The 24870-nt window shown below is 39.9% G+C and overlaps 1 protein-coding gene across 1 annotated transcript; it reads left to right on the top strand.

Moving 5' to 3' along the window:
• Positions 1-579: 579 nt before the first annotated feature.
• Positions 580-23967, top strand: pklr (pyruvate kinase L/R). The gene is made up of 16 exons (XM_063488531.1): positions 580-804; positions 6024-6188; positions 6775-6866; positions 7939-8070; positions 11138-11324; positions 12583-12856; positions 13618-13768; positions 14550-14702; positions 14816-14982; positions 17325-17391; positions 18591-18705; positions 18794-19427; positions 21339-21433; positions 22180-22248; positions 23586-23700; positions 23789-23967. Exons 1-12 carry the CDS (start codon positions 783-785, stop codon positions 18898-18900), a joined length of 1632 nt encoding a protein of 543 aa, XP_063344601.1. The 5' UTR covers positions 580-782; the 3' UTR covers positions 18901-19427; positions 21339-21433; positions 22180-22248; positions 23586-23700; positions 23789-23967.
• Positions 23968-24870: the final 903 nt, after the last annotated feature.

Genomic DNA, 24870 nt, shown 5'->3' on the forward strand with positions numbered 1-24870 from the left:
GACATACTGAAATAATGTAAAAGTGGTGTTCTTGGAAATGTTCAGATTATAAGTTCAGGTTATACAACTTCAGCTGCAACTGATAACTGTTTTCTTTACTGACCTACTTGTTAAGCATAATTATTTGTTCTCAAATGTTCCAAAAATGTTGAATGTAATTTGTTTACATCAAACTAAAACCATTGGAAGAACTGCAGTGAAGCATGTATTTAGTTCTTTTCCTTTATAAGTGAGAAGTTATTGTTGGTTATTTTCTACCAATAATACATTGACAATTTATACTAATACATAACAGCATGAGTAAATATGTTTGGCTTGGAGTTCACATTCTGAGGTCAAGGTTGGGGTTATATAATTTGCAACGGTGCAGGACACTCGTGTCCTTTTGTACTGTAGTGTACCCTGTTGGCTTACCAGTCTGGCAAAGATTTTCCATTTTTAGCATCATTTGTAGCCAGGTCAGATTGGCTCTCTTATGCTAACTCAGCCCAATCACGCAACTGTTGCATGCTGTGTGGACCCAGTCCAGATGGTGTGAGTGGGAGGAGAGATAGATGAGGGGGCAGCAGAGGGGCGAAAGAAAGATGAATGAAAGAGACATGAACAGGCTTGTTCGGGTGACACAAGACCAGTCAATAACATTAGCGCTGTAAAGGACAAAGACAGAGGAATTGAATTGAGAAATTGGGAGAAAAAAATTACACAACAAAATCCAAGAGAACCTAAAAGAAAAGTAGACTGGAGAAAGAATCGGACAGTGAAACAGTAGGTTTGGATCTATAATGGAAGGGTTACTCAACATGGGTAAGCACATTCATATATTCTCATACAGGTTTAGCTTGATTTTATTTATTTTAATGAAAATGTATTGAATGCTTTACACTTGTAGCTATTTTATTAGGAACACTTGCGCAACTTCTCACTTTTGCACTGCAATATTCAAATCAGCCAACCACATGACAACAATTTAGTACATTTAGAAACACATTAACTTATTAATCTTGGGGGGAGAAAAGCTTAAGGGTAACTCCTAATTGCTGAAAGTGGTATAATTTTTGGTGCCAGACTTGCTTGTCTGAGTATTTCAGAAACTGCTGATCTGCTGGGATTTTCTTGCACAACCATCTCTAGTGTTTACATAGAATGGTCTGAAAGAGAGAAACTATCCAGTGAGCAGCAGTTCTCTGGGTGAAAATGCCTTATAGATACCAGAGGTCAGAGGAAAATGGTCAGAATGTTTCAAGATGATAGGAAGGCTAAAGTAGTTCAAATAAATACTGGTTACAACAGAGATATGCAGAAGAGCATCTCTGATAATGTTGAATCTTGAAGCGGCAGAAGACCACACTGAGAGTCACTCCTGTCAACAAAGAACAGGAAACTGATGCTACAGTTCACACTGACTCACCAAAATTGGCCTGTAGAAGATTGGAAACAAACGTTGCAATTAGTCTTTTTGATGTGATGAGTCTCTCTCCTCTGACGCTCTTCTGCTTCAATATTAAGATGTTAATGTCAGATTTGGCATTAACAGCGTGAAAACATGGGTCTATCCTGCCTTGTAACAATGGTTCAGACTGCTGTTGGTATAACAGTGTGGGGGATATTTTCCTGCACCTTTCGGGCTTCTTAGTACCAGCTGAGCATTGTTTAAACACCACGGCCTACCTAGCCACAAAGCTTAAGTTGTCTCAAATCGGTTTTTTGAACATGACAATGACTTCAGTGTGCTCCAAGTTCCTTCATAGTCACCAGATCTCAATCCAATAGAGCACCTTTGGGATGAGGCAGATGAGGACAAATCTACAACATTGGAATGTTCCCAGTACCTTTGTCAGTTCATGCGCTGAAGAAGGGAATCCAACTTGGTACTAGCACTATGGATTAGTGTTTAATATGAACTGGCAAGACATATTGCGTGTGATTGATAACCTATATCTTGATGGAAAAATACTAAATAATCCCTTTTTTGTAATATCATTGATTGTGCAGTGTCACGTTTTTGCATTATGTCCTTTTTCACTTGCATAACAGTCAGATGTCCAATGCCTTTGAACTTCAGTGCAGCCGCAGTTGGATAAATAGCTGCACTCTTACCGTGGGTTCACTGATCGATTGCACAAACAATCCAAAAATGTGACCAAGTGCAGCTCATTCCTGGTATACTGGGGTTACACCCATAACTGGTTTTAATCAGTCATGAAGCCTCAGTGTTGACTGATACTTTGCAAGTTTAGTGTTTTTGACCTAATGTCTATTTATAGTCAGCCTTCCAGTAACAGGTGCCTGTGTGTGTGTACATTTGTCTGGATGTTTGCAGGTGGATGTATTGCATGTGTGTGTTTCCATGTGTACTCTCTGGGATGTGTCTGGAGAGGATCTCAGTGGGACACGTAATGATGTGTGCAGCAGTGCGGCAGAACTGGGTCACAGGGAGGTGGAGAGGAGAGAAATAGAAAACGCAGACAGACACTGAATCTACAGGATAGACGAGTTTTGCAAGTTCACATTATTCTACAAAACTGCCATTCACTGGTTTTACCAGGGAATTTCCTTTGCAGAGTGCAAACTATGTCCTTGCATGTTTCTGCTTGTCCATTCACGGCGTAGTCCTTAAACTGATAACTGACGCATACTATTTAAAAAAACAGCAAACAACCTTTAGACAGTTGCAAAACAGCCTTGTAAAATGTGGCCCTTCTGTGATGTGTGCACTGTTCTTTCTCTTGTCTTCTTTCCTGTCTTTGTCCTCACCTCTTCACACAAACCTTATGTCGGACTCACCTCTCATCCTCACGCTCTTTAGTCTCTGTGATGGCCGAAATTGCAAGCTCGACTGACTGTGACATCCTTTAAAATGGATTCCATTGTACTGGCTCAAAGCTCTTAGTCAGGTACCACAATGCTCTGGATGAAAGAAATGGGCTCCATTTCCTGGTTAATACTCTCAGTTGGCGCAGCCCATAAACTGTTTATAAAAGATGAAGGTAGCCATTATGCTATCACCCATGTGTTCAGAAAGTCCTGTTTTTAAGCCTTTAGTTTGGTGCTATGGCTTTTGCCTTGTTTTGTTTTGTTTGTTTTTTGTTGGTTAGCAAGGTCCAGCCGTATAAGTGTCACACGCTTGAAAGTCAATATTTGGTATGACCTTCTTTATTCTTCAACACAGCCTGAGCTACCCTAGGCAACCTTTCTTGTAATTTCTTTAAGTAGTAAAGGAATAATTCTTCAGGCTTCTTGAAGGACCTTCAAAGCTCTTCTTTGGATGTTGGCTGCTTTTTGTTCTGCTGTCTGTCAGAATGATCCCTCACTGCTTTGATAATTTTGCCGTCTGAACTCTGGGCGATCACGTCCACTGTGTGTTTTTCTATTTTTAGCACTGGTATCTCATACCATAAAGTATAAAATATCCAGTTAAATCTGAATAATAAAATTTAAACATTCACCCAATTGCTGCCCACGAATAAGGTTTTAAAATCTTGCTCTTATGAAAGTTATACTTCTACTATCATTTTTTCAGAGCTCTCTCATAGGGTTCAATTCAAAATTCTTTCAGCACCATCTCTCTCTCTCTGCTGCAACTCATGACCTAACTTAGCTGTGACCATGGATACCACAGTCTGTCTTGTACCAATCTAACATAGTCCATCACAGTTAACTGATCCACAGTATTGCAGACTTCCCAGTTTAACCTGCACTTACTGTCCTGCATCACCTCTGAAAAACATGGAATGATTATCATGTATTTGTTGTCATAGATCTTACTCTATATGAAATAACCAGGCGAATTCAGCAGATCCTCTGCTTGGTTAAAAAAAATCTAACAAGAATGGGGATACTGCATTTAAGCTGGAAGTTTCCACTCACTTGCTGAGCAGTCTTTACCTTTGAAAATAATCTCTTGTCTTCCTGTCCTGTCCTTTCTTTCTAATAGCTCTCTTCATCTTTCTAATTTACCTACTTTAAAAATTCATCCATTTATGCTTGCTTCCCTTACTGTGGCCACGTTATAAACTACATGCATGGATTCATGACAGAGATGAGAAGGCGGTGTGCAGGTGGTCCCATTTAGTAATTTAACTGTCTCTGAGGGATGAGCTGAAGCTCGACAGTAGTTTGCATTAAACTGCCAATCAGATTTAATTGCTCAGTGGATCGAAGGTGTCAGAACGCAGTTCAGGATGGCCCCAGCCCACTTTAACCTCTGAGCACACCTAACTTAAGTTAAAAAGGATCTAATGTTTAAATAGTGAGTTCATACAAAAATCACCCCACCTACAGTTTTTATGAAGTGGGAAATGGAGATTGATGTGCTTTTGTAGCGAGATTCAAGTGGCTCTTTTATGAGCTGCAGGATTAGACACTTGAGCTTTGAGTTCATTGTTCAGCCCTCGAGGTTGATGCTCAATGCCATAGAGACTGGTGGTTGTGGAGTCACTGGGATAAGGTGCTGAAAGGCTTTACCTACTGGTATTTTCCCAGTGTGAGTAGCACATGGATCAAACTGCGTAGATTATTGGTATATGGACTGCTACTTATATAGAAACCTTCTACTTAGTCTGAGCACTTATTACCAGTCTCATTCACCCAGTCACACATACATTCACATAGCATCTTTTACTTTGCACTTTTATCTAACATTCACACACACACACACACACACACACACACACACACACACACACACACACACACACACACACACACACACACACACATAAGCCTAGAATGGGGGAAACTCAAGGTTCAGTAGCTTGCTTAAGGATACTTCCACATATAGACTGTGAAAGCTGGGGATCGATCAACCGACCTTCCGATTGGTAGACGACCCACCACAAATAATTAAAAAGTAATTCACTAGCTGGGACAACATCCTACCTACATATAGGTTGAACAGCATTTCTAGTAGATAACGGCAGATGGCTTGAGCATGAATTGAGGCTGTGGTTTGGGAAAGGCTTGAGAGGGAGAATCAGAGCTTTATTTTAAAATTGGTATAATCGAGATGTTATAGCATCAACAGTTCAAATGAAAGGTTGCACTCATCATTATGAAACTGTAGAATTATGAGCCAAGTTCTCTGGTTTACCTCAGATCTATAAAGGACTGCTTTAGATTTTCAGCTGGTTGAATTGGTTTTAATGCCCATAACTTTACTGGTCTGGTTCGCTCTCTTCACTCTTGCAGATTCATGACAGAAGTATCTGTCAGTCTGACAGATACTTCAAAAGCAGAGCTAAAGTAAGAGTAAACATTGAACATTTCATCAAATGTACAGGGGTGCACAAGAATGCTGATGTTTGCCATAACAGCTTTATAGTTCAACAGATTACCATTACTGTGGTGACAGTCGTTATTGCTGGTATGTGGTTTTTGCTCATCCATCCACTCCTTTGTCTTTTGCTTCTGGAGGATTTGTTTTTATTGTGCTTCACAAGCTGACAGAGCGGGCGACAACAGAAATGCAACCGCTGGCTCCTTTCAGTCCCAGTGACTGTAAATACTGTTTCCAATAGAGAGACAGTGTGTGTGTGTGTGTGTGTGTGCGTGTGTGTGTGTGTGTGCGTGTGTGTGTATCTTCCTTTCTGGTCCATGAAAAACAACCAGCCTTAAATTAAACGGTTGCTTCCAGCTTCAAATGTCAGCATAAAAACCTTTATATTGCCTCCATATTATCAGTCGTCATCTCTGTTTTCAAATGCCACTTTACTGCTTGTAAAGTATAGCGTATCAGCAGAGCAGCTGTGTATAGTTTTCGCATTAGTGACTCATAAGTCGGCTGAATACCAGCATCTAAACCTTTGTGACCCCTGCTGGTGGCAGTTAATGTCAGGTCTGTGTGTGTTGTGTTTTATCTCTTAATGTTAGCATATTCTGTGTTGTTCCTTTTTGCCATTAAAACTGAAATTGTGCGCTTCGTTCGGTCGGAAGTGTTCGGTTCATTTGTTTTTCACAGGTGCAGTTGGCAGTAGAGCTTCATGACTCAACTTCACCCCACTGACAGCGTTTCTCTGTCATTATAGCTCGCATCAGGCGCTACTCCGATGTGATGACACTGCCGGACTCTTTCATCCAACGCCAGCAGCTTGACGCCAGTATGGCTGACACCTTCCTGGAGCATCTCTGTCTCCTGGACATCAACCAGGAGCCAATCACAGCGCGCAACACCAGCATAATCTGCACCATCGGTGAGTGTGACAGACAGTGAGTCTCAGTTTCAAGTTTGTTGTCTGACAACTGTTATGTGTCATTGTTGGCTCCGTGTCAGAAAGCCAGCGTTTGGAGGGGGTGGTGGTCTTTAGCTTGTTGGCAAGGCTTTTTGGCTGATGCAGTTTGAAGCTTTTGCTGCCCAGAAAAAGATGAAAAACAATTAGAAGGAAATACACTATACAAACGGCTCCTAAGTCATCTGGCTCTGGCTTTCCAGATGATGTTTTGATTCCTCGCGAGGACATGGGTTTGTTTATTACTCCCTGAAGGGTTTTCATTAAAGTGATAAAGTAACAGGCAAGCAAACAGTTCATTTTAATGTCTGCCTGTAGCTAACAAAAATTTCTATCATTAATAAATTATAACATGAACAAAGCTATTAATAAAATGTCAGGAAATACACAAAAAATAGCCAAAATGTAATTTTATTGTGGCTGTTTAAAACCTAAAGATCCTTTTATAGAAAACAAATAAAATTCTGTTTTTGGGGCCTACATCGAATTAATGAACATTTGATTATTGAAACTGCTTTTCTTTTATTCGCTCTCTTTTTTCCTCTTTCAGGTCCGGCATCTCGATCGATCCCCAAACTTCAGGAGATGGTCAAGGCTGGAATGAATATCGCCCGTCTTAACTTCTCTCATGGATCACATGAAGTACGTACGGCACACATGCTGATCAGCCACAACATTAAAACCGCCTGGTTAATGTTGCCTGTTAATTCACGACACCAAAACACCTTTGACCAATCAGGGGCGTAAAGAAAAAACATCTGGAGGTGTTTTGTGGTATCTGCCACCCACTGCGGAGTGGCTGTGGCTCAGGAGGTAGAACAGATCATCTACTAATCAGAAGGTTGGTGGTTTGATCCCTGGCTACATGCCGAATATCCTACAGCAAGATACTAACCTCAACTTGCTCTCTGATGCATCCATCAGAGTGTGACTGTTGGATAGAAAGCATTCAAACATAGAAAAAAGTGCTTGGGTGAATGAGGCATGTTGTTTAGAAAAGTGCTTTATAAGAAGCCATCAATTTACCATTTACACTGGCAGCTGGTTCTGTGGGTTCAGTGAGACTGACTGGTTCTGATGCATCCCATGTACCCTTGAGCACAGCGGTCCCCAACCTTTTTGCGCCACGGACCGGTTTATGTCCGACAATATTTTCACAGACCGGCCTTTAAGGTGTCATGGATAAATACAACTAAATAAAACCAGTACCTGTACCAAAAAAGAGAGAGAAGATTTATTCATAACACACGGGAAAAGACTCAAGGAAACAGTTATCAATAAAAACAATTTAAAAAATGATGATAAAATACGATAAAAACCCTGAAAACCATAAATTTTACACCCGAGCCTCAACTCTTGCAGCCCGGCACCAGACGACTCACAGACCGGTACCGATCCAGGGCCCGGGAGTTGGGAACCGCTGCATTAGCATCTATCAGACTGTAATATGGGGAATTGGAAGACCTTGCAGTCTTTGTTTCTTGTGTTCCCTGAGTTGTTCCTGTGCAGTTGGGATGTGTGGATGGGGGTGGGTACATCCATGGCTTGTGATGAAGTAACAGCCACATAAATGCCAGCACCCATCACAGATAACAGATGATGATCCATGTGAATCATTTCACTGGCTATTGGTTTTAATGTTGTGGTGCATTTGTGTTCACACGCCTCGGTTTTCCACTCAGCCAGGTATTGATTCCCTGTCTATGTCTTTCAGTATCACGGTGAAACCATCAAGAACATCAGAGAGGCGGTGGAGACGATAACCTCTGACCCGTTGTACTATCGACCGGTTGCCATCGCTTTGGATACGAAGGGCCCAGAGATCCGCACCGGATTAGTTAAAGGGGTGAGCATGCTTTGCTTCATCTATCAAACAGTCTAAACCTAATCAAACAGTCACATGCAGTCAGGTGTAAGAGGTGCAGAAAATACGCCAATTCCTTGGTGCAGCACATCATTTGTTACAGGTTGCTACTTTTCCTGGAAAAACAACAGCTGTAGGCGTGTGCTCATCTGCCTTTTCATCATCATCTTATTGTGTTGTTGGTCGTGTTGCTGTTGCCTGCTGTCTGCTTTGCTGAACAAATAACTCCAGGCTGCAGGAAACCTCCTCGTGTCTTGATTAGCTTCAGAAATACTCTGCATGGCATTTGATCTGAGTCTGGGTAGACTAATTGAAAGGTGCACTTGAGTTACTAAACACATGCTAAATATAACTCTATTTTTATTAAATATTTATATTTTTTAGCAATCAAGATATTTACAGCATACAAAATTATATATGTAGGTGAATATATGTAATGGCAACCAATCAATCAACCAATAAAGCAGTCAATCATTATTATATATAATAATGACTACCCACGTTGTATGTTAGCTGGGATATCCATCAGTGCCCCTGCAACCCTACCTGGATAAGTGGTTAAGAGGATGGATGGATGGATGGATGGATGGATGGATGGATGGATGGATGGATGCTATATTTGGCAATTTATAGCAGGCGTGGACATCAGCAACATGTTAAAACATTCAACGCACAAGATAAAACACAATTTTGTAAATTTGTGAAATATTTATTTCGGTCAACAACAACAACAACAGATTATCATTTTACATAAAAGTACTCAATCAAACAGTAACCGAAAAAGGAATAGGCTGAAGCCTTGTGGCCTATCCTTTACCCCCATAGGAATAATCAAATCCTTAACCAAGAAAATAAATAGCATTGATAAATAAGTTATATAACAGTTTGAAAAGAAATCAATGATAAATCAAGAAATTAAATCATCAAAGTTATTTGTCACACCAAATTTCTATACCCTTGTATGATACAAATTTTTAAATTCTTCCTGAAAAATGACAAAGAAAAACACATCTTCAGTTCATCATTCCATAATTTCACTCCCAAAACTGACACACATCTATACTTAACATTGGTTCTCACTTTAGGTATTTCAAACACATAAGACCCACTCAAATCATATTTTCCACCTCTTACTTTAAACATACTTACAATACAAATTGGAACATTCTTTTTCATCACTCGATATATCATTTCTAAAGTTTTAGAATATATAATGTCCAAGAATTTTAACATAGATGATCCTACAAAAAACTGGTTGGTGGACTCCCTATATCCAACTTTATTTATTATTCTAATAGCTCTTTTTTGCAATCTAAAAATTGAATCCAAATATGTTTTGTATGTGTTCTCCCAAATTTCCGCACAATAGGTCATATAAGGCAAACAAAGGGAAGTATACAATAAATAAAGGCAGTTCTTATTTAAAGAATCTCTTGTTTTATAAAGAATAGAAATAGACTTGGATAATTTCCATTTCACATGTTTTATGTGGGGCTTCCAACAAAGTTTATCATCAATAATTACTCCTAAAAATTTTGTCTCATATACTCTTTCAATTTCAACATTATTTAAATTCAATTTTACTTTAATATTACTTTTACTACCTCCAAATAACATAAATTTTGTTTTACTTTCATTCATTGATAGTTTATTAAATACAAACCATCTATTCAACTTCATGAGTTCTGTTTCCACTGTTTTCAGTAATTTCTTTATGTCCTTTCCAGAGCAAAATAAGTTTGTATCATCAGCAAACATCACATATTGTAAAGTATCACTGGCTGTACAAATATCATTTATATAAAGTAAAAATAACTTAGGTCCCAAAACAGATCCTTGCGGAACTCCACAAGTTACTTTTCTAAGTTTAGATTTCATGTTATTAATACTCAGATATTGGAACCTATTATTCAAGTAACTATTTAACCAAAATTGTACAACACTTCTTAAACCATACCTTTCACATTTCTGTAAAAGTAAAGAATGATCTATCGTATCGAAGGCTTTACGTAAATCAATGAACACACCTATTCCAAACTGTTTTTCATCCACAGCCGTTGCAATATTTTCAATAAATTCCATCACAGCTAGAGATGTTGAACGATTCCTTCTGAACCCATACTGATGATCATTCAATAAATCATATTTATCAATAAAAGAATCTAGTTTGTTTGCAAATAGTTTTTCAAGAATCTTCGAAAATAAGAAGATAAAACACAATAAACTGGCAGTCTGGAGTGATATATATCGGCCACCTGCATGTCCTCCTTCTCTACATCCATGAACCTTTAATTTGTGTTCTTCCTCTTTTCCTCCTTCCTGGGCACAAGATATTCAACATCCTTCACCCAGTATTTCTACTATCCTTCCTCTGCAATTTTCCAAACCATCTCAGACTTGTATCTCTAACTTTGTCTGCACACTGCTCGATCTGAGCTGTCCCTCCGATGTACTCATTTCTAATTCTGTCCATCATTGTCTCTCCTAGTGAAAATCTTAACATCAACTGTGCCACCTTCATCTCCACCGCCTTTCTTTTCAATGATGTAAACCAACAAATAACAAAGAATAAAATAGGGTGCTGCTATCTAACTTTTGCACAAACCTTACAACCACTGGTGTGGCTGTGACAGCAGACACAGTTCTCAAATATTTGGAAATATAATTGTTACCTCATCAGTAAATACCAAACGCTTTGCACAAAGCAGCCAGTGTATTCCTTTTAAAGTTTCATGCCTGTACAGTACAAAGTCTCTTGTGTTTTCATCATTGCTGGCACTCAAACCCTCTCAGATAAGGTACTAGAACTACTCATTATAAATACTACAAAACACACCGGCTTTTTGTAACACAGCATGCCTTTTAATCAACCAGTCACGGATTTCATCACGGTTGAAACGCAGTCAGTTTTTTTGTTTTTCTGCAGCAGCACTCAGAGATCCTGTGTCTAAGAAAATTCAGTTGCCGGAAATGACCATACTACTGTATGTTTGCTTACAACAAGAGCAGTAATTGGAGGTTTTTGTGTTTCGTATCTGTGTTTCGACAGAAAGTGGAAGAAGAGGTGGAGCTGGTGAAGGGCAACAATGTGCGCGTAGTGACAGCAGAGAGTGACAAAGACAAGACAGATGGAAAGATAATCTGGGTGGACTATCCCAACCTGCCCAAAGTTCTCAAGAAGGATGGAAAGATCTACATTGATGATGGCCTCATTGGACTCCGAGTATTAGATATAGGTAATGTGCATTACACAGACTTTAGCAAACCTACAGAAAACATCTCTGTCTTATTGCTGTTGTAGAAACATCTGCAGTGACAGCTGTGTCCAGAGGCACTGCGTTTTCAATTTGTCTCTCTGTCACTCAAACACATTTATTTCTTTAAATTTGGCAACAGTCCCTGGGACGCTTGAGGACACGCTTGGACATAAAGCCAGAATTCATACGCTGATAATGAATTTCATGCAAATGTGTAATTAGAATAAAATGATAAAATGATGATCTTTATATTCAAAAGGTGAAAGGCCAACATCAATGTGACACCCTAAAATCATTCAGACATGCATTACTAGCTATTGTTCAACTCAGAAACAGAGAAGGAGTTCAGATTCTGAATTGGTGATTATTTGCTCACCATAAATTCCTTCAAAACCTTGTCTGATTTTTTTTTAAATGCGCAAGAGAAACTATGTGAAGGGACACAGTATGTGTGGTCGTAATTCGATAAAAATTGCTAAAATTGTCAGAAAAATTTGCCAATTTATGGATCCGTCCCTGCTGTTGCCAAGGACAAGACAGAAGAGCAGCTCAAATATTTACTTAGCAAGAGAGATGGAAAAGTTCCATTCAAATATTATATAAATAATACGTTATAATATATTTGACTACCTTTTTTGGGATCTGATCCCCCTACTCACAGCCCACAATTTTTCTCCACCATCAACTATAAATTTGGATCCAAATCAAATTTTACCAAAATAAAGGTCAGCAAAACAGTATCAACACAGTCTTGTGTGTTTATCTCCCTCTGCTCTTCCTGGGCCTGTTTGGATTTTTACCTCAGGCTTCTTTATCCTCCCACGGTCCAAAGGCTTTCTTTGTCTTCAATTATGTTGTATGTGTGTGTAAATATGGTCCTGTGTGTGAACATTTGTCATTTTCTATCTGCGAGGTGGTTTTTCAGTTTTATGTGCATTCTTCTATAGCTCATTCTCATATATCTCATGCACTGAATGCACCTTTTCAGACCAGTGTACTGATACAAACATGTCCACAGGCCTATAAACCTTCATCCCTGCGTGCACGTATAACTTTAAATCTTTCTATGGATTCTTGAGTTCCATTATTATATATTACTTCTAATGTATTTTCCTTATTATCCAACAATTGTGCAATTTCCCATGCTCTGATTTTTGGTTGTATTACTGAATGTTTTTATAGTATCAATGCACCACTCCTTTGTGAGTCCCTGCATCTCCAACATTTTTCTTGTCAGGTTCGGACTGGGTGAACACGGTGGTGGAATCAGGCGGGATGCTCTGCAGTCGTAAAGGCGTAAACCTTCCCGGCTGCGACCTAATCGGCATGCTGGCGGTCAGCCCGCGGGACGAGACTGACCTGAGGTTCGGCGTGGCTCAGGGTGTTGACATGGTGTTCGCCAGCTTCATCCGTTCAGCCCAGGATGTCAAGGATGTGCGTCGCGCTCTGGGGGCGCATGGTCGAGATATTAAAGTGATCAGCAAAGTGGAAAGCCGGCAAGGAGTTCAAAAGTGAGTCCTGGAAAAATCCAATTTCCAATTAATGCCATTTCTGCAGAGTTATTTTTAGCCAAACAGGCACTGACGGCATGAGTCTTCCATAATGAGACTTTGACAGGTCTTTTAAATCCACCGCTGATGTGATCTGCCGCTCCTGTGGACAGCCAGCTGTCAGTGAAGGAGAAACATATGTCAACTTTAGATTTTACACATCTATGATAAGCAGTCTCTGTGGCTGTCCACGTGAGTTATTGCAGCCAATTAATATATCTGACATAATTTATTTCCCTGCCTTCTTACCTCCATTACTTTTCTCATGCTTTGTCCTGCTGCTCCCCGGCTGCTGACAGTGTTTAACTGCAGTTTTAATAGAAAGAGATTAGATAATAAAGATGAATTCTTAACAGTAATTAAGCTGTTTGTGAATATTTGGTGTTAAACGTCCTGTTTGGATGTCCTGCAGCTATGTTTTTCCCTTTTAAATCTACATCAGCATCACAGCTTCCTGCTTTTCCTTTCAGTCTCAGTCTTTGTTCCTTACTCATATAGGAGTTTGGATTTCATCCAGATCATTTAGGATTTAAATCAAAATTTTACGCTATCCTCGATATCTTTTGAAGATCTAAAAGCAGCGTGACAAAAAGAAATCTGAATTGGAAGACCTAGTTTTTAGACAACGTGTAGAATCTTCCTTATTCCTCCTTTTGTGCTCTTTTTCCAACTCTCTCTTCTTGAGCCCAAACACTCACTCCTTCCTCTAATCTGTCTGTCAGTTTTGAGGAAATCCTGGCTGAGAGCGATGGCGTGATGGTTGCCAGAGGCGACCTGGGGATCGAGATCCCTGCGGAGAAAGTCTTCATTGCCCAGAAGATGATGATTGGGAGATGCAACTCTGCTGGGAAGCCTGTCATCTGTGCCACACAGGTCAGAGATGAGCACACACACACACACACACAGAAAAAAAATCACAGAAAAAGAAGAAATATTGAGATTAAGACTCTTAACTGCAGTTTTAGCCAGCCGAATGTCAAACGGGTCCAACTGCACATTAACCTTACACTCGTGCATAATGTCACTTGTCCAGTGAATTCATTTTCAGAGATGCACACATTCCCTCTCTTTCACACCCCTCTGCTTTTACACACATGCACACACACACACATGCGTGCAACACTCCTGCAGCCATGTTGAGTCACAGTGCTGTACTTTGTTTATGCTACAGCTCTTGACTCGGAGTGACAGCGTTATAGCAGGTTTGCTACTCGAGACCTGAGCCCACAAACAACACCCACACACATGCACTAATCAGCATTAGTCGGAGCTTCTTAACTAAAAATGCAGTCTCACAGGCTATGCTGCAAGCTATCTCATTTTCCAACTGTCTGCCTCGCTTATTGACTCATAACACTGAGTCTCCAGCATACCAATAACGATTTCTCTAACTCACACTCGCCTGCCTCAGTCTAAATGATCTCTTATTACTCCTACTCTACCATCTATCCATCCACAAAGCCATTACCTCCTGTCTTCGTGCTCGCCCATATCACTTTGTCAAAATGAACAAAAATTGACATACAAAGACTCCGAGTGGCTTATTTTTGATGGACTCATTGGTGAAATCCATTTATAGTACCTTATAGAGACGTTTTGGTTATAGCTGAAATGTATTGTATGTGTGTCTTTGTGTGTTTTTGTGCATTTGCAGATGCTTGAGAGCATGGTGACCCACCGACGGCCAACTAGAGCAGAGGGCAGTGACGTTGCCAATGCCGTGCTGGATGGAGCTGACTGTGTAATGCTATCTGGAGAAACCGCCAAGGGACTGTTTCCTGTGGAGTCAGTTGCAATGATGCATTCGGTGTGTGTTTCTGTGTGCACATGGTGTCGTTCGGTTGCCTCTGACTTAGTGCCCTCTGATAATGCTCTAACCCTCTGTCTGTCCCTCTCCCTGTCTCTGTCGCTCTATCTCAGATCTGTAGGGAGGCAGAGGCAGCCATTTTCCACCAGCAGCTTTTTGAGGAGTTGCGCCGCCTCACTCCTCTCTCCTCTGACCCCACGGAGGTCACGGCGATCGGAGCAGTGGAGTCTTCGTTCAAATGCTGTGCCGGGGCGATTATAGTCCTCACTACCACTGGCAGGTGAGTATATCAGCTAACATTCATGATAAATGTGTCAGAACTAGCAGCGCTATATGCTATATCGTGACAGTTCACCTGACTGTCACGATATAGCATAAGACAAAGTTTTATTGTTGTTTGATGACAGTTTCCTACCAAAAAACAGTAAATCAGTCAGAACCGCTAAAGTCAAGAGAATCTTACGTTTGTTTCAGAAGAGCAGCAGCAAGAACCATCAACAGATATATAAGTCAGAAATGGCATGGAAGGAGAAGCTGTGGTAGAGGAGGGTTGCAAAGTAGCTTGCAGATGTAAAGAAGCTATGGTCATGCTTAGGGAACTTAAATAAGATGCTCTGTGTGAGGTCTGTGTGAAAGTTGCCTGACACTGAGATCAGCTGATCTACCGGGACTGTAGCTGGCCTTCACTTTGTGGCCTGTTAGTTTAATAGAGAGATGCTGGTAGGTGGATTTTGCTGCCATCTTGTTCTCTCTCCAGTTCTTTTGCAGCGCTAAGCTAAGAGCTAGCAGATTTAGCACAAGTAACTAAAAAGCCTGATTAGATTTGGAAAACCATCCATCCATTTTCTTCCGCTTATCCGGGGCCGGGTCGCGGGGGCAGCAGCCTAAGCAGAGAAGCCCAGACCTCCCTCTCCCCAGCTACCTCCTCCAGCTTATCCGGGGGAACACCAAGGCGTTCCCAGGCCAGCCGAGAGATATAATCTCTCCAGCGTGTCCTGGGTCTGCCCCGGGGCCTCCTCCCGGTGGGACATGCCCGGAAAACCTTGCCCAGGAGGCGCCCAGGAGGCATCCTTGTCAGATGCCCGAACCACCTCAACTGGCTCCTTTCGATGTGGAGGAGCAGTGGCTCTACTCTGAGCCCCTCCCGAATGGCCGAACTTCTCACCCTATCTCTAAGGGAGAGGCCAGCCAACCTTCGGAGGAAACCCATTTCCGCCGCTTGTATCCGCAATCTCGTTCTTTCGGTCACTACCCACAGCTCGTGGCCATAGGTGAGGGTAGGGGCGTAGATCGACCGGTAAATTGAGAGCTTCGCTTTTACGCTCAGCTCTCTCTTCACCACAACAGACCGGTACAGCGTCCGCATCACTGCAGCCGCTGCACCAATCCGTCTGTCGATCTCCCGCTCCCTTCTCCCATCACTCATGAACAAGACTTAAACTCCTCCACTTGGGGCAGGGTCTCGTCCCTGACCCGGAGTGGGCACTTGGAAAACCATTTGAAAATAATTAACATAAATATATTATCATTGTTTGGGCGGCATGGTGGTGCTGTGGGTATCACTGTTGCCTCATAGTAAAAAGGGGTTTGAATCCAGCCTGGACCTCCCTGTGCTTGCACATGTGTTAGTGATGTATGCAGGTGCGAATGTGTCTGTAAATTTTGTGAGGCCTCCAACAGACTGGAGATTTATCCAGGGTGTAGGAGATAGGCTTCGGCACTCTGGTGACCTTGGATTGGAAAAGAGGAACTTGGATTAATAATTTCTGTATTCGTCCTTGTAGATGCTAGAAACAAGTTTATTTGTCCCTCTCCAAACAAACATATAAAACAGGCTCTTTAAAGTTTGCAGCTACAGATGTTTTTCTTTTATCCCAAAGGTCCAGGCTGAATATTGCAGTAATGTTTGCTGCTTGTGCATCTTCTGGGTTTTATGGGGCTTCATTGTACTGCTTTTGTGTATTTTGTACTTTTCTTCGAAAGATTCCCCGTCTCACATATATTAAATGTGCACACAGGAGGACACACACATACCTCCTGTTACCAAAATGTGCATAAAAATACACTAGAATGATCTCCAATTAGTTTAGCCATTATGTCTAAGTGAACATACAACCATAACATATCAGATATTAAAACTGTGAGATTTAATTCTGATTAAAAAATAGTTTACTCTGTAATGTCTGCAATATATTTCAAAAGTGTCAGCACATAAGATTCTCACATTCATAGACAGCAGACAGACTTAAAAGCAAAAGCTTCTATAAATGAGTGAAGAAACTAACAAATGGAGAGGTATCTGTTTAGTTGCACCACAGTTGATATCCTACTGTGTTCTGGGTGTTAAGCTGTTGAGTAAGTGCCGATTTCACTTTAAGATGTTGAGAGGAAGCAGTCTAAATGACCTTGAAAGCGGGATTAATAACAGATCATGGAAGACAGCAGCTTTAATCACAAAAAGCGAGTTATTATTATTATATTTGGAAGAAAAGAGTCCTGTATGATTTATGCCAAGGAGCAGTGATGCTGCTTTCGTTTTCCCCTCAGTATGAAAGTGTTGTTCATGCGTGCCATCACTAATAATTTATTTTCCATCCTTAACTTTGCACTTCTTCTCTGCAGGTCGGCTCATCTCCTGTCCAGGTACCGCCCTCGCTGTCCGATCATTGCCGTCACCAGGAGCCCACAGGTACACTCTGCTCTATGAACCAAAAAAAAATATTACTTTTGTGCTGACACCTGGTGCATTTGTCTTACCATGAAAACATGGCTTAGATGATGATAAATCGCTGTTTTCAAAAGTGAATAGTGCGCGATGTCTACTCTTGCTGTCTGTCGTGGTAAATTTTGACAGTGTTGTCAGACTGGTCTCACCAATCTGGAGTATTTATTACCGACTGTATTTTTGTTTTATGGAGCTTTCTTGTTCTAAGACCGGTGATCAAAGTGGGTTACACGGTCTTTAAAAAAGAATCATGGTTTCCAATAATGTCAAAGCAATAATCAGGGTCAAATTTGATGGAGCACATGTGAATGCTCTGTAATAACCCCACACTATGGCTGATCACTGAAATGAAGGCAGCTCCCCCTGACCTTCATTATTATGACGTCCACACTTTTTGATCAATCACAGGTCATCTTTTAGTATCAATAAAATTGTGGTGACAGAGTACAAAATTGCCATGTTTCTTTTTTCTCAGTAATATTAATTAAAAGAAAAGAAAATTAAAAGGATACACAAATGAATGAATATAATAATGACCATATTTAAAACAAAATTGCTTCATTCTGACATACTTTCATATTCCTCTCTCTTCCTTCTTTAAATGTAAAATAGGTCTCTATCTCCTGATAAATAAATCTTTCTGAAGTTATTTGTTCAATCAAACAGATTTCCAAATTCTATTCAACCACACGTGCGATGTTGGAGGCTCGGGTTTCCACCATCTAATTATAATGCATTTAATTGCTCAACAGTAATCTTAACAGATATTTACTACCTGCAGGAATCTTATTTCGATGTATATCTAACTTTAGAAAACACCACAGTATGTCCAACATGAGCCTTCCGGGCTCCATATGTGTATTTTATTATTTTGTGTTTGATTTTGATAGTTTATTTTCTTTGCTGTGTTGTTTTCTGTTTTACTTCCTGTCTGTATGATTGTTTTCTTCCTCTCTTGTTTCCAGTCTCCAGTTAGCTTTCATTGTATATTTATACACTCCTCTTTGTCACATTGTCTGTTTGCATTCCTGTTTTTACTGGTAAATATACCAGGGGATCAACAGACTGACAGACTATAATAATTAATAACCACCAAGCAACTTGTAGTTATTTGACAAAAAAAATCAGCTATAATGTACCTAATCTTTTTTTCTCTTTCTCAGGTCACCCGTCAGTCTCAGCTGTTACGAGGCGTGTTTCCTGCCCTCTTCCACCCTCTGCCCGCTCCTGTGTGGGCTGATGATGTGGACAACAGGGTCAACTTTGGCATGGAAATTGGTCAGTCTGTGCTCTGTTCAGCCCGCTTGCAGTTCTTATATAATATAAGCCATATTACTCACATGCCCTTATCTCTCCAACACCACAGGGAAAGCAAGAGGATTCTTCAAGTCCAGCGACATGGTGATTGTGGTGACAGGCTGGATCCCAGGGTCTGGTCACACCAACATTATGAGGGCAGTGAATGTCCCGTAACAACATGACCTCACTGGACTCTAAATCTAACAGAGTTGCTGGAGGTTCATTAAAAGAGCCTTTAAAATCTTTTAATGCACCAAAAAGCCAAAGAACCACCCCTAAAATTGAAGCAATAACCTCTGTCGAAAGCAGCAGAAACACTCTCCTTAAAATCTGAGGTTATTATGAGGAAACACGTATGAATGTACCCATGACTCCCTTCAAATAAAACTTGACTTTAACTTTAATACGTTGTTCTCCAGTTCTTGTCAGGACACAGGCTTCTCTAATTGAACTGTCCTGCCTCCTGTTTTCATATTGAAAGTGAAAGTATTGTCTCTGTGGCTGCTATTGTTGAAGTACATTGGTGCTCTTTATAGAATTTGGAGATAAGGCTTTCATTTCTACCCAGAGTCCCAAGCTTATCCCTGTGCAGCGGCAATTTTTTGGCTATTATGAGCAGCAGCCGATGATGCAGAGCTGACACCCCCTTTGTCAACTGAGATGACCCAGATGGCCACATCTGCATATTGCTCACCCAGAAAGTAATTATATCTGTTCCTGTGTGGGTCTCCCTCATGCCTCATAATCCTTTATTTTGTGACATCCTTGCTTCCTCCTTCTTTTTTCCTTTTGAGCTTTAATGTGCATTGAATCCTCCCGCAGCAGTTTATTTCTCTCTCTCTCTCTTTCTGCCACTAATAGCCACTTTTACAGAGGCTGACTCACTGTAAATATTTCTGTGGTTAGTCTAATAGCGTTTTATCTTTCTGGGACAATTGGAGCACTTACAGAGTTTTATGTCTATATTTGCAAAAGTCTGTTTTCCATAAGCCTGCGGGAATAAGATGTGAGGTTTTTCACTTATTTTACATGTGATGTATTCAAGTCAACTGCTGAAGTAAAAGTAGTAATACCACAACAAAAGAAAACTGAAATAAAAGTATAGATATCAGATAAATTTATATTTAATCTTTTAAACCACCAATTTGACCTCTTAAAGCATTGTGCAAAAGCCACACGTCACTTCTTTATATTTTGCTACGGAAATGGGAAATAGGTGTAGAGATTTATTAACATTATTTATTTATTAAAATGTGCAAACAATGGATTTATAATACATAAAGGAAAGTAGAATCTGTATAATACTAACAAGATTGAAATATTCAATATTTGGTTTGAACGAATTTGTTCTTTAATACAGCCTGAACTCTCTCAGGCAGCTTTCTTGCAATTTTAGTAGTCTTCAGGAATATTTCTCCAGGATTCTTGAAGATCATTCAAAGCTCTTCTTTGGATGTTGGCTGCCTTTTTGTTCTGTTCTCTGTCAAGCTGATCCCACACTGGTTTAATTAATGGTGAGGTCCGTGGTCTGGGGAGGCTGATCCACGACTGATGTCATGTGTGCTTTTACTACATTGGCAGTGTGTTTGGGATCATTGTCATGCCAAATATTAAAGCCGCAGCCTTTCTCCCTTCAATAAGAATGGTTTCTTGACACCCACCCTTGCACTGAGAGCTTTTCTGATGAGACTTCAGTGAACAGCAGATGGATTCACTGAAGGCCTAGCAGATCGGGACGTTGCTGGATTTTCCCCCCTGTTTCTTAAGGACATGGCTTTCAGATACTATTCATCTGCTGTACAGAGTATTTAGCCTCCCACTTGTTAATCCAAGAATAATAATAGCCATCACAGCAATTGTAAATGAACATAATAAGCACCCTTTTTATACTAAGTAGTAAATAGCTGTCAAATGTAATTTTTCCCTCAAAAATGTTGTAGTTTTAGATGTTTACATAAAGTACTTCACAGCTGTTCTTAAGCTAAACATACTTTTCCCTGGTGAGTGTAATTTGGATGTAGATGTGTTCACAATTCGTAACAACACATAAAAAACAAACTACTCTGTTACATTTAAAATCCCTGCATTCACACTGTAAAACCCAACAGTGCATCTTACTAAAAGAAGTAAGTTGTTCTTACTCAGTTCTGAAAAATAGTTAAAGTAACTTTCATGAAGTGTGTTAGGTAGACCCAAAAGTATACATATGATATAATAACTTTATTGTAATAAGTACACATGATGTTTTTGTAACGTTTTAAGTACTGTTGCTTTAAACCATAGGTGTCAAACTCTGGCCCGCGGGCCAAATTTGGCCCGCAGCCTAATTACATTTGGCCCGCGGAGCCATACCAAATTACTATTAGAGCTGGCCTACTGGTATTATACAGCTAATATATATATTGTTTAGTATTAAGCTTTGCTTGTTCCATATTCAGTTTTTCAGCAAAACTTGTTTGAGTCCATAAGAAAAGATTCATTCTTATATCTGGAGGAATAAATATATTTCAATAAATATTAATGTTAGCCCGTGACTTTGTTCCAGTTTTGAATTTTGGCCCACTGTGTATTTGAGTTTGACACCCCTGCTTTAAACTGTTTATCATCCACAGCCCCGCCCCCAGTGTTTTGCCTGGACTTGTCGGCCATGATGAGATACGAGCCTCGTCTAGAGAAATTTTGCGAGAGTGGAAAGTACAAGATAAACGTAATTTTTCTGTTTTTTTGTTAATGCTTACTTCTAGCATACAAAACGTACATTTATCAGACTGCTTTGTTTTAGTTGTACTTCGTTGTAATTTATCAGACTACTTTGTTGTAGTAGCTATATAGAAAAACGTAACTTAGCTTGCCAGCACACAATTCCCGCCTAGCGCTGTATAAAGTCTGCCTTCACAATTTAAAAATTAACGGTTGGTGGCTTGTTTCAATCAAATAGTTGGCAAGTAGTCTAATTTTTGCAAACTGCATGGCACAAAACTTTTGGTAAAATCAGTGTTTAGGCTTTTCTGACTCTGAACTTTATCAAGTTCAAATGTAGCCTACTTTTGACACAGTGTGTGTGAAAATAATAGAAGATTTATTTAGTGTTAATTTTAAGAGTTTAGTGGACAAGTTCGCCTTCACAAATTTTAAATATGATGGTTAGCAGCATTTTAGTCGTGAAATAATTTACCTTTTCAAAGCTGCACTGCACCAAACCTAAACGTTTCTGACTCTGTACTTTCCAAGGGTTAGCCTATTGTGTACTTCACTTGTGTAAAATTGCTTTATTATTTTATAACGTATAGAGTAGTTGACCAACCTGAATTGAAAATGAACTGTAGTGCAAGAATCAATCTTACTGTTTTCAAAGCTTGTGTTACAGGTTGACTGTTTTTAAGTGAAGTAAAAGTCTAAAAGTAAAAACTGTTCTGCTACCTTTCTGTTCTCATGGCTTTTGTGTTATTACAGTCTGACGATTGAAGGAGCAGTAGCATGCCGAGAGGTCATCCAGCACTGCACTAAAGACAGCCAGTAAAGGTGATTTTAAAACGATTCTATAATAATAATGGATTGTATTTATATAGCGCTTTTCGGGGCCCTCAAAGCGCTTTACAATTCCACTATTCATTCACTCACTGGTGGAGGGAAGCTACAGTTGTAGCTGCCCTGGGGCAGACTGAAGACAGAAGCAAGGCTGCCATATCCGCCATCGGCCCTTCTGGCCATCACCAGTAGGCGGTAGGTGAAGTATCTTGCCCAAGGACACAACGACCGAGACTGTCCGAGCCGGGGCTCGAACCAGCAACCTTCCGGTTACAAGACGAACTGCCAACTCTTTGAGCCACGATCGCCCTAAGTAAAAGTCTAAAAGTAAAAAGTCTAATTCTGATTCTGTTTTATGGAGCTTTCTTGTTCTAAGACCGGTGATCAAAGTGGGTTACACGGTCTTTAAAAAAGAATCATGTTTTCCAATAATGTCAAAGCAATAATCAGGGTCAAATTTGATGGAGCACATGTGAATGCTCTGTAATAACCCCACACTATGGCTGATCACTGAAATGAAGGCAGCTCCCCCTGACCTTCATTATTATGACGTCCACACTTTTTGATCAATCACAGGTCATCTTTTAGTATCAATAAAATTGTGGTGACAGAGTACAAAATTGCCATGTTTCTTTTTTCTCAGTAATATTAATTAAAAGAAAAGAAAAATAAGAGGATACACAAATAAATGAATATAATAATGACTATATTTTAAACAAAATTGCCTCATTCTGACATACTTTCATATTCCTCTCTCTTCCTTCTTTAAATGTAAAATAGGTCTCTATCTCCTGATAAATAAGTCTTTCTGAAGTTATTTGTTCAATCAAACAGATTTCCAAATTCTATTCAACCACACGTGCGATGTTGGAGGCTCGGGTTTCCACCATCTAATTATAATGCATTTAATTGCTCAACAGTAATCTTAACAGATATTTACTACCTGCAGGAATCTTATTTCGATGTATATCTAACTTTAGAAAACACCACAGTATGTCCAACATGAGCCTTCCGGGCTCCATATGTGTATTTTATTATTTTGTGTTTGATTTTGATAGTTTATTTTCTTTGCTGTGTTGTTTTCTGTTTTACTTCCTGTCTGTATGATTGTTTTCTTCCTCTCTTGTTTCCAGTCTCCAGTTAGCTTTCATTGTATATTTATACACTCCTCTTTGTCACATTGTCTGTTTGCATTCCTGTTTTTACTGGTAAATATACCAGGGGATCAACAGACTGACAGACTATAATAATCAATAACCACCAAGCAACTTGTAGTTATTTGACAAAAAAAATCAGCTATAATGTACCTAATCTTTTTTTCTCTTTCTCAGGTCACCCGTCAGTCTCAGCTGTTACGAGGCGTGTTTCCTGCCCTCTTCCACCCTCTGCCCGCTCCTGTGTGGGCTGATGATGTGGACAACAGGGTCAACTTCGGCATGGAAATTGGTCAGTCTGTGCTCTGTTCAGCCCGCTTGCAGTTCTTATATAATATAAGCCATATTACTCACATGCCCTTATCTCTCCAACACCACAGGGAAAGCAAGAGGTTTCTTCAAGTCCGGCGACGTGGTGATTGTGGTGACAGGGTCTGGTCACACCAACATTATGAGGGCAGTGAATTTGAGGTTATTATGAACAAAACACTTGGTCTAATAACCGCTCATATGAATGTACCCATGACTCCCTTCAAATAAAACTTGACTTTAACTTTAATACGTTGTTCTCCAGTTCTTGTCAGGACACAGGCTTCTCTAATTGAACTGTCCTGCCTCCTGTTTTCATATTGAAAGTGAAAGTATTGTCTCTGTGGCTGCCATTGTTGAAGCACATTGGTGCTCTTTATAGAATTTGGAGATAAGGCTTTCAGAGATGCATTCAGATGACTCAAGTATAATCTGCTGTTACAACTTACAACTGTATACTGTTTTGAAAAATACAGGTCAAACAAAAATGTTTTGCTTGTTGGTGTGATTGAAAACAAAATGTACAGTACACACAGTATCTATATCTATCTATCTATAGATAGATACCAAGAGGCAAAACATTTTTGTTTGACCTGTATTTTTCAAAACAGTATACAGTTGTAAGTTGTAACAGCAGATTATACTTGAGTCATCTGAATGCATCTCTTCCAAAACGTACCTCACAAACATCTGCTGGATCCTGAATTCAACATTCTAGGGCCTATGACAAAGCTAACATTGGGCCAGTATTTGTAGAAAATTCAAAGGTAAAAGGTGAGAATTGCTCGGGTAAAATCTTCTTTTTCCTCTTTTTTAAATGTAAGAGCCTTAAGGCACTATGGCAACAGGAATGCAAATATTAAAATGTGACAAAGAAAACCCACAAGCACAAAACCAAGAGGCCTAAAATGTGATTAGTTTTGGCTTGCTTCTGTAACTAAAACGTCACAATAACTTATACTAACAAACAAAACTAAACAGTGGTTGAACATCACAACATAACCAAAATTACTGTGACCATGTCCAATGAACTTAAAAATTTTCTGCCTAAAAGGCTGCTTCAATTACTTCAGGCTTGTGACCTGAGATCAGTTACCAGCTTCAAAATGACTTTGGTGACAGCAATAATGCAATGATAATTTTGCAATTGAAT

Source organism: Pelmatolapia mariae, linkage group LG10_11 (assembly GCF_036321145.2).
Source record: "Pelmatolapia mariae isolate MD_Pm_ZW linkage group LG10_11, Pm_UMD_F_2, whole genome shotgun sequence".
Classification (NCBI taxonomy): domain Eukaryota; kingdom Metazoa; phylum Chordata; class Actinopteri; order Cichliformes; family Cichlidae; genus Pelmatolapia; species Pelmatolapia mariae.